Source organism: Physeter macrocephalus, chromosome 4 (assembly GCF_002837175.3).
Source record: "Physeter macrocephalus isolate SW-GA chromosome 4, ASM283717v5, whole genome shotgun sequence".
Taxonomy (NCBI): domain Eukaryota; kingdom Metazoa; phylum Chordata; class Mammalia; order Artiodactyla; family Physeteridae; genus Physeter; species Physeter macrocephalus.
In genome coordinates this window covers 44,499,426-44,510,806 of record NC_041217.1, presented here as the reverse complement: position 1 = coordinate 44,510,806, position 11,381 = coordinate 44,499,426, and the positions used below count along the sequence as shown (strand labels likewise).

Here is an 11,381-nt window from a genome sequence, read left to right as displayed (position 1 = left end):
GGCATGAACCCGCGTCCCCTGCATCAGCAGGCAGACTCTCAACCACTGCGCCACCAGGGAAGCCCCTGGAAATGTTTTTATTTTTTATTTTTTATTTATGTATTTTTTTTCTTGGAAATGTTTTTAAAATAGTCTTATTGGGGATAACAATTTTAGTAATATAATATTTTAATAACAAATGGCCAAGACCTACTTTTTTTCATAAAGCTGTCTAAGGATGAACTAATTCTTTTTCTACAAAATGAGTAAGACCTTGTTATGTCTTAACTGTAACAACTAATGTTTATGAAATTTGAGGATAGGATATTTTAATCCATAATAGCCATTATTTTAACCCCACAGATTTCCATTAAAAAACTGTTAGAAGTAATAAATGAATTAAGCAAAGTTGCAGGATACAAAATTAACATGCAAAAATTGGTTTCATTTCTGTACACTAACAATGAACAATCCAAGAGGATATTAAGAAAATAATTTCACTTACAGTAGCATCAAAAAGAATAAAATACTTAGGAATAAATTTAGCGAAGGAGGTGAAAGACTTGTACATTGAAAATAAAACATTGCTTAAGGAAATTAAAGAAGACATAAATAAATGGAAAGACATCACCTGTTCACAGACGTAATATTACTAAGATGACAGTACTACCCAAAGCAATCAACAGATTCAATGCAAGCTTTTTCAAAATCCCAATGATGTTTTTTTAAGAAATAGAAAAACCCATCCTAAAATTTATATGGACTCACAGGGACCCTAAATAGCCAAAACAGTCTTAAAAGAAGACCAAATTTGAAGGAATCACACTTCCTGATTTTGAAACTGCAAAACTCTAGTGATCAAGACAGAGTGGTGCTGGCATAAAGATTGGCATTTAGATCAATGGAATAGAATAGAGAGTCCAGAAATAAACCCATGTATATGGTCAAGTGACTTTTTACAAGATTGCCGAAACCATTCAACGAGGAAAAGACAGTCTTTCCAACTAATGGTGCTGAGCAAACTGGATATCCAAATGCAAAAGAATGAATTTGGGCCACTACCTCACACCATATACAAAAATTAAATCAAAATAGATCAGAGGCTAAAAGTAAGAGTTAAAACTGCAGAACTCTTAAAATATTTGCATAAATCTTTGTGACCTTGGAGTAGGCAGTGGTTTTTTTGTTATTTTATTTATTTATTTGGTTGTGCCAGGTCTTAGTTGCAGCTCGAGGGCTCCTTAGTTGAAGCTCGCTGGCTCCTTTGTTGCGGCACACAGGCTCCTTAGTTGTGGCACGTGGGCTCCTTAATTGTTGCATGCATGTAGGATCTAGTTCCCTGGCCAGGGATTGAACCCGGGACCCCTGCATTGGGAGCATGGAGTCTTAACCACTGCGCCACCAGGGAAGTCCCTAGGCAGTATTACTTTAGCTATGACACCAGAAGCACAAGGAACAAAAGACAAATCAAACTAAATCAAAATTTAAAACTTAGTGCTTCAGGGAATTCCCTGGCAGTCCATTGGTTAGGACTCCGTGCTTTCATTGCTGAGGGCCTGGGTTCAATTTCTGGTCAGGGAACTAAGATCCCACAAGCCACGTGGTGCGGCCAAAACAAAACAAAAAACTTAGTGCTTCAAAAGACTGTCAGGGCTTCCCTGGTGGCGCAGTGGTTGAGGGTCCGCCTGCCGATGCAGGGGACACGGGTTTGTGCCCTGGTCCGGGAGGATCCTGCATGCCTCAGAGCGGCTGGGCCCGTGACCCATGGCTGCTGAGCCTGTGTGCCCGGAACCTGTGCTCCGCAAGGGGAGAGGCCACAGCAGTGAGAGGCCTGCGTACCGCAAGAAAAAAAAAAAACTCTGTCAAGAGAGTGAGAGAACAACCCACAGAATGGGAGAAAATAATTGTAAATCATGTATCTGTAAGAAACTTGTATCTAAGAACCCTTACAACTCAATTATAAAAAGAACATGATTTTTAAATGGGCAAAGATCTGGACACTTCACCAAAGAAGGTATGCAGGTGGCAAATGAGCAAATAAAAGCTTGCTCAGCATTGTTTGTTATTAAAGAATTGCAAATTAAAACAACAATCAGAGGTACAAACTACTATGTATAAAATAAATAAGCTACAAGGATATATTGTACAACAAGGGGAATATAGCCAACGTTTTATAGTAACTATAAATAGAATATAATCTTTAAAAATTGTGAAAACAGCAGCAACAGTGAGCTACCACTACACATAAATTAGAATAGCTAAAATTCAGAACATTGACAGCACGAAATACTGGTGAGGATGTGAAGCAAGAGAGACTCTCATTTATTGCTGGTGGAAATGCAAAATGGTACAGCTACTTTGGAAGTTATTATATGATTCTGTTTATATGAAATGTCCAAAATAGGCAAATCCATAGAGACAGAAAATAGATTAGCTTTTTCCTATGGCTGGAGGGGGTTTGGGAGGAAATATGGCAGGGGTGTATGGGGTTCTTTTGGGGGGGCCATGAAAATGTTCTAAAATTATGATGGTTGTATAATTGAGAATATACTTAAAGTCATTGAATTATATACCTTAAATGGGTCAATTATACGATATGCAAGTTATAGCTCAATAAAGCTGTTACAGAAACAAAACAAAAATTTAAAAATGCAGTAGTTTTGTGTGTATGTATATAAAAGATCTTTTGAAAGAATTCAGTAAATTTAATGGGAGTTTTGATGTTACTAGTGTTAGGAGTGTATAAAACATACTCAATAAAACATTTGATTATAATTAATTAGCACTCAAACACACCTTTTTTTTTTTTTTTTTTTTTACCTCTAGGTTCCTGAACAGCAGCCCATTACTTTGTGTAGTGGGGTTGAAGATACAAAGCATTATGAGGAAGCCAAGAAGTGTGTAGAAGAATTAGCATTGTACCTGAAACCGCTCAGCAGTGCTAGAGGTAAATCAGATGAAATTATCCATGCTGAGCACACGTGTTCATTAAAGATGCTTTTGTTACCATAAAAATTGTGAGCTATAAGTGAATGTTAACGAAATTCATTTATTTATTGTAAGCCAAACCCACTGGGGCTAAATAATATTACAAACCACATCAAATAAAGTAGTGAGTTTAAAGTTTATGTGGTATTTATTAGAAACATTTTTTGAATGAGTTGCAAAAGTAAGTATAAACACACTAATGGTTTCAGAAGAGCTCTCTATCATTTTGTTCTTTTTTTTTTTTTTTTTTTTTTTTTTTTGTGGTATGCGGGCCTCCCTCTGTTGTGGCCTCTCCCGTTGCGGAGCACAGGCCCCGGACGCACAGGCTCAGCGGCCATGGCTCACGGGCCCAGCCGCTCCGCGACATGTGGGATCCTCCCAGACCGGGGCACAAACCCGGTTCCCCTGCATCGGCAGGCGGACGCGCAACCACTGCGCCACCAGGGAAGCCCTCTCTATCATTTGACAACTCTAAATTGTCAGCCTTCTATCCAGTTTTGTGTGGTATGCGTTGGGGATACAATAAAATTGGAAGTTGCCATTACTGTCTTGCCATTATGGCTTGTTTTCATTAGGAAGGTGAGCTTATTAACCACTGGGAAATATACTAGACCTGTTAGGACCTCAAGATTTGGGTTTTTTTTTTTTTTTAAACATCTTTATTGGAGTATAATTGCTTTATAATTGTGTGTTAGTTTCTGCTTTATAACAAAGTGAATCAGCTATACACATATATATATATCCCCATATCTCTTTCGTCTTGCATCTCCCTCCCACCCTCCCTATCCCACCCCTCTAGATGGTGACAAAGCACTGCACTGATCTCCCTGTGCTATGCAGCTGCTTCCCACTAGCTATCTATCTTACATTTGGTAGTATATATTAAGTCCATGCCACTCTCTCACTTCGTCAAGATTTGGGTTTTTAATTTTTAATATTGACTGGCCTTATTTTCTTTATTTCTCCATGATTAAAATGAATAATGATATATTTAGTGTCATGAGTGTTACATTTGCATGGAATAACAGCTTTTGTATACTTTTAAAATGCAAACTAGGCTTCAGTTGTGTAATTTGTATTGTTTATTTTAAATATTCTGATAGAACCCAGAACTATTCCACATAGCCATAAGTCAATCAGCCCATCAGAAGAAGTTTTTCTGGACTCTAAAATTACATTGGAAACCTAGAAATAACTTTATTTTCTGTTTTAAAGGAGTGGGTCTGAATAGCACTACTCAGAGTGTTCTGAGTCGCCCAATGCAGAGGAAGCTGGTGACTCTGGTCCACTGCCAACTAGTAGAAGAAGAAGGCAGGATTCGTGCCATGAGGGCAGCTCGATCTTTAGGTGAACGAACAGTTACAGAGCTCATTCTCCAGCACCAGAATCCTCAGCAACTCTCTTCCAATCTTTGGGCAGCAGTCAGAGCTAGAGGCTGCCAGTTCCTTGGACCAGGTATATAATTAAAGTTTGATATTTACTATACTAGTAATTCTAAAAGTATTTATAGTGTAGGAACTATAAGTGATGTACAAAGGCTAGTTCTTTGCAATATTCTGTTGTTACCAAGTAATATCCCACTTGGTATCCCACAGTCATGGCTTGGGTAATTCCATGTCAGTTTTTCAGGATACTTAAAACTTTTAATGCCGAAAGTTTATTCATTTTGATAGAGGTTTTCCCTAACTGTATTAATCTTTTATCTGCTTTCTTAAAGTATATGGAATGTAATAAAAAATTGCCCCCAAATTGTTCAAAAGTATAACTGAATATCGGTTGTTGTTGTGTTGCCCATTAATTAAGTGGTACCTGTAGAAATTATTAAATGTTTCCCTTCTAAGAAATGGATTTATCTTATCTCTGTACATGATAAATTTTGGTTTTGCTCAACTTTTCCTAGCAATGCAGGAGGAAGCTCTAAAGCTGGTTCTCCTGGCCTTAGAAGATGGTTCTGCTTTGTCAAGAAAAGTATTGGTTCTTTTTGTGGTGCAAAGGTTGGAGCCACGGTTTCCTCAAGCCTCTAAAACTAGCATTGGGCACGTTGTCCAGCTCCTTTATAGAGCCTCCTGCTTCAAGGTATGAACCTATGGTAACTTTCAGCTTAAAAGGAACGTCCTTTCCCAAAACTTAGGTAGTAAGACTTTGAGTTTAATAAAGTTGCCTGTATCTTTCCATAAAATTTTAGCAGTTTTTCTTTTCTCTTTTAAAGAATATAGATGGTGTCCTGTTAAAGTTAAATCTTGTATTGAATTTTGTATGTTAGATATTGTACAACATAGATTAAATCAAGGCTTATAGATTTTTGTATTTGAAGAGACTAAAAAGCCATGGCAGTTTTCCACCAAGACTGCATACAGAATTGGTCTAAAGAGAGAGAGTCATTGAAGCAGGAGTACATTTTATTTGGCTGTTTGCTCCTGATATAATTCCACATATACAGTACTGGAGCTCCATTTGCCATTTTGGTCTTAGTATATATAGTAATGCTGGACATGTCCTTTGTATGCCAAATTGAATCAGCACTACTTCAAACACTGGTACCCACTATGTATCACTTATTGTTCATCCTGTTTTCCTAACTTCTTAATGTCAGGGCTTCTTGCTTTTGACAGAACACATAACAAGTACTTCATGGGCCAGGGAAGCATGTCTCTAAAAAGTTGTTAATTCATACAAGCTATAAGGAGGTCACCACATTCCCTCATCTGACACTGAAACTAAAAAACTCCCACATTAGCCATCCTGCTATATTCTAATCTCGTCATTTTTTGAGAAGGATAAAATGGTTCACAAAATCAACAGCATATAGATTTAACTTAAAAATTTTTTTTTAAGTTCTAGCTAAATGCCAATATTATTCTGTTTCTTTCTAGACTCAGATTATATACTGAAAATAGGGTGTGGATTCCACATCTGTACCCACCCCTCTTGTTTTCCCTACATCCCTCTGGAGCTCTCAGAATCTCAACTGGTCCAGATTGTCCCTGAATAACTCACATTTGTTGTAATGGTTGTAATAACCTGACTGTACAGTGTAATCCGGAATACATTTCAGAATGTCTGTCTGCTTCCAGTGTTACTTCTCCATTAACAGCGCCAGATAGATACAGTATAGGAAGCTTAAGAAATAAAGGGAAAGAAATCCAGCCTTCCTCTGTGAAGAAGAATAAGGGGTTTAAAAACGCCAGGATACCCCAAGTGAACCTTTCTGAATCCTAATTAAAAGTGTTAATAGTAATTTTAAAAAGATTGGAATATGTAAAAATCCAATTATTTTTCACTTGGGTCATGATTATGTCCCTTTATTTCATTGTCCACCTGCTTTCTTCTTTTGGTGGCAGTGTGTACTATACTCTCAATCATGAAAAGATTCATCTTCTCTCATCACAATAGGTCCATACCCTAAACTGTATTCACTATTGCAGAGTTTCTATTAAGTGTCTGCCAATACCCATTTCATCTTCATGAAACTCAAATCAGCATTTTCCTTTCTTTGCAGGTGTTTCTGTCTGTATAGCTGTGTTCTAGCTGGGTCTTTTTAGCATCTCTTTTATTTCCATTGGAAAAGCCTTTACAAGCTGCAAGATAATTCTAGGCATTTTAGTACAGTACAATTCCAGGACTTCAGACATTGCATTTCTTGGAAATCTTTGAGTGTTTTTCGTTAAAGAGAGTTTTGAGAGCCAAGTCCACAGAACCAGTACATCATATAGAAAGCATATACTACATTTTAATGAGATTTAATGTATATTGAGAGGGTGTTTCATACATATACATATTCATTTGGTCTTTTGACTTGCCTTTGAATAGGGGCAAAATATATTTAGTTTTTGTGACTATAGTTCTTGATTTTTTTATCTGTTTGGTCTCTCTATGGACTTACCTAACAAAATTTAAGTTAGACCTTCTTATAATAAGAATGGAATACAAGTAAAAATATATCAGTATGACCTGGAAGTCCTGACTAAGATAGTCTATTGTTTCTTTGATGGGAGGGAAAAAAAAATGGGAATTTTCTATAGAGGAATTTGAGTCCTTATGGGAATAAAAGATTAGCAAAGCAAAATATTTGTAAAATATGTTAGGATATAGGTGATCCTAGACTAGAATTAATTCTTTTACTTTGATTCATTAGGCCTTTGGCCTGAATACAGCTTGACTTAAAATGTGAATTATTAGGGGTGATACCACTAGTACCTACCTCAACAAGTTTAAAGAATTAAATGAGTTAATATGTCACTATAACAGTTAATAAGGTAACTTAACACAGTGGCACATACTATGTGCTCAATAAATGTTAGTTATTTTTATTGCTAAAAAATATTATCATCATTGTCGTACAGCATTTTAGAATTTGCACTTTCAGGTGGTGACCTAACCTACAAAACTGCAGGGAGAATTAAACCAAGTACAAATTAGTCATCTTTAGAATCACACCAGCATCTGAAGCTCTTTCAGTTATTGAGTACCAGCTATCTCAATACCAGGCAAGCCCAAGAGTAATAATCCATACATATGAAGAAGAAGCACGGTGTTTTTCAGAATACTTATATGAGTATTTTCTTCTTTTTTTTTTCACATCTTTATTGGAGTATAAATGCTTAACAATGTTGTGTTAGTTCCTCCTGTACAACAAAGTTAATCACTTGTTTGTATACATATATCCCCATATCCCCTCCCTCTTGAGCCTCCCTCCCACCCTCCCTATCCCGTCCCTCTAGGTTGTCACAAAGCATCGAGTTGATCTCCTTGTGCTATGCAGTAACTTCCCACTAGCCATCCATTTTACATTTGGTAGCGTATATATGTCATTGCTACTCTCTCACTTTATCCCAGCTTCCCTTTCCCCCACTGTGCCCTCAAATCTGTTCTCTATGTCTGTATCTTTATTCCTGCCCTGCCACTAGGTTCACAGTACCGCTTTTTAAAATTCCATATGTGTGTTAGCATACGGTATTTGTTTTTCTTTTTCTGACTTAACCTCACACTGTATGACAGATTCTAGGTCCATCCACCTCAATACAAACAACTCAATTTCGTTCCTTTTTATGGCTGAGTAATATTCCATTGTATATATGTGCCACATCTTTTTTATCCATTCATCTGTCGATGGACACTTAGGTTGCTTCCATGTCCTGGCTATTGTGAATAGTGCTGCAATGAACATTGTGGTACATGTATTTTTTTTTTTTTTTTAAATCTTAAGGAATTTATTGATTGATAACAGGAGTCTAGAAGTAGGGAGGTTCCTATCTGGCTAATTCACCAGATCAACCACATCCTCAAAAACCCAGGCTTCTCCCATCAGTCTTTTCTGCATCTCAGGTGGATCCACATGGCTGCCCAATGGTGGAAGAAATTCCCAGCTCACATGCTCAGACACTAAGAAGCAGAGGAAGAAAGTTTGACTTCCTTGTGTCTCCTCTTAAACCTTTCCCAAGAGGGACTCCACTCTCCCTCCAACAGATGTCCCATTGCATCTCACTGTGAATGTGACACACTAGGTCACATGACACTTCCTAAGTAGTCTCCAACTCGGATAATGGAATTGCCAGCATTGGCTTAGACCAGGGTTTATTCACCTTTTCTGTGCCATGGGCCGCTTTGGCAGTCTGGTGAAACCTAGGGACTGCTTCCCAGAATACTCTATTTAGTTGCATAGAATAAAATGACCAGATTACAAAAGAAACCAACTATATCAAAAAGTATATTTTTTAAGTGATACAGGAATAAACTTGCTTCTTTATTAGTGCCCTAAATAACAAAATCTAGCGGCAGATCTAATAACAACTATAATTTTTAAGTAGTGATGAAGGTAAACAATGTTCTGAGATACCTGTAATAACTGTTTTGTGATATGAAAATATTTCTGTTTTCCATTGGTGAAAGTCACAAGTTAACTGCTAATGATACTGTGGTTTGTTGCTTACATTCATAATAGAAGGAAATGTTAAATTTCAGTTGGAGTTTAATGAAAAGAAAGACATAGTTTTTTTTTTCTTTTTCCCCAGTGCAAGATTGTGAATCCCATGCATTCCATCCACGGACCCTTGGTAGGGGTGGTCTGTGGACTACATTAAAAGCCCCTAGCTTAGATAATTAAGATTCACATACTGAGTCTGGGAGTGGGCATGTCTTCACTGAGACAAGTGGCTTCAAAGGAGTGTGCATATCTAAACTAAATCAGGACTAACTCAAGCAAAAAAAGAAGTAAGAGTGTAAAGAGGGTGGGAGAGTAGGGTAGAGGATGTGTGGGGTGATCTTGACTCCAGGGTCTGCTCCGTGTAGGGTCAGCAAGGGCTTCCTTCAGAGGGAGAACACTTCTCATCACTGGAGGAAGAGACCTTGTCAAGGAGACTCAGACATACTAGGATTCCTGCCAACCTTGGTGTCTTACATACCGCACCCACCCCATTTTATTTACTTTGTTTCTTGGTTGGTTTTCTTTAAACATCTGTATGTATTTCAAGGTACAGATATAAAACTTGCCCTTTACAAATATTCAGGCTACTGGAATATATCCCTTCTATCCCGCTCCTTAGAAGTGACCACAGCTCCCAGCTTAATGGATGTCTTTTCAGACTACTTGCTATGCACATGTGATATCCCACCAGCTTACAAACATTCTTGTGGTAGCAATGCAGAGTACCAGGCCCTGCCCTCCCCCATGCTGGTGAATGAGAACAGCCTCAGTATGCTAGATGCTAAACTCACAGTGTCCCCTTCGTTCCCCAAAGACACTTGAGGTTCAGGCAGGGGAGGTGGCCCTCACACCGCATACCTCAGAAGTGGCAGAGCTGAGATTTGAACCCATGTCTATCAGACCCCAAAGTCCATTCTCTAAATGCTATATGTGTTGGTTTGCAGAGCTATACCTGATGGTCCAGTCATTTTTTCCCATTTTTTTTTTTAAGGAGTGGGGTGGGCATATTTCTGGAACCTGGCTTGGATGGTGCCAACTTGGGTTTTTTTGTTTTGTTTTTTTTTTTTTTCCAGTACGCGGGCCTCTCACTGTCGTGGCCTCTCCCGTTGCGGAGCACAGGCTCCGGACGCACAGGCCCAGCGGCCATGGCTCACGGGCCCAGCCGCTCCGCGGCATGTGGGATCTTCCCGGACCGGGGCACGAACCCGTGTCCCCTGCATCAGCAGGTGGGCTCTCAATCACTGCACCACCAGGGAAGCCCATGGTGCCAACTTGAAATGGGCATTCACATTGAAGTGTTCAGGTGTCTCATCAGTAAGACTTGAGTCTCCTAAATCATTCACAGGAGACACCAGACGTATATTCAAAAGGCAGCATTGGAAGTGTGAGAAGAATTTACAGTAAAGCTAAAAAGCAAGGCAAAGATGTCCTCTATGAGTTCCATAATTTAACATTATCTTGGAGGTACTGGCCAATGTAGTTAGACAAGAGAAAAAAATATAAAGCTTATATAGATTGGAAAGAAATGAGAAAGATAATCTTACTTGGGGAGATAATTAATCAGATGAAAAACTGTTATAAGCAAAAAAAATCCAATAAGGTGGCTGGATACAAAAGTTAAAATACAGAAACCAGTAGCACTCACGTTTATGCAAGCTGCATCTCGTTAGAAGACATACAGAAGAAAAGATTACATCACAATAGCAGCAACACAGGTGTTTTGGAATTAATTTTTTTAAATGCAAAGTCTATAGGAAGGAAACATCTAAATGCTCTCTTCTTCTCAACATCTTATAAAAATTTTAAAACATACATAAAAGTTTAAATAATTATATGGAGAACACCCGTATACCCACCACCTAGATTCTCCAGTTAACATTTTTTGTATTTCACATGTGTTACTCATATCAGTCCATATATAATCCTTCTATTCATTCAAAAATCCGTTATTTTTGTTTGTTTCTTTTAATTTATTTTTCTTATTAGTCATCTATTTTATACACAATAGTGTATACATGTCAATCCCAATCGCCCAATTCATCACACACACACCCCCACCCCTTGCTGCTTTCCCCCCTTGGTGTCCATACGTTTTTTCTCTCCTTCTGTGTCTCAATTTCTGCTCTGCAAACCGGTTCATCTGTACCATTTTCTACGTTCCACATATATGTGTTAATATACGATATTTGTTTTTCTTTTTCTGACTTACTTCACTCTGTATGACAGTCTCTAGATGCATCCACGTCTCTACAAATGATCCAATTTCGTTCCTTTTTATGGCTGATTAATATTCCATTGAATATATGTACCACATCTTCTTTATCCATTCATCTGTCATTGGGCATTTAGGTTGCTTCTATGACCTGGCTGTTGTAAATAGTGCTGCAATGAACATTGGGGTGCATGTGTCTTTTTGAATTATGGTTTTCTCAGGGTATATGCCCAGTAGTGGGATTGCTGGGTCATATGGTAATTCTATTTTTAGTTTTTT

The 11,381-nt window shown here is 38.0% G+C and overlaps 1 protein-coding gene across 3 annotated transcripts in view; it reads left to right on the top strand.

The window, feature by feature from the left end:
• Positions 1-11,381, top strand: part of RC3H1 (ring finger and CCCH-type domains 1) — a 97,804-nt gene that overhangs the window by 41,830 nt on the left and 44,593 nt on the right. For all 3 annotated transcript variants that reach the window (XM_028488588.2, XM_024133621.3, XM_024133620.3), the window contains exons 3-5: positions 2,806-2,926; positions 4,183-4,422; positions 4,868-5,043. In XM_028488588.2, coding sequence (XP_028344389.1) covers positions 2,806-2,926; positions 4,183-4,422; positions 4,868-5,043 — 537 coding nt within the window. The remainder of the gene's footprint in view (positions 1-2,805; positions 2,927-4,182; positions 4,423-4,867; positions 5,044-11,381) is intronic.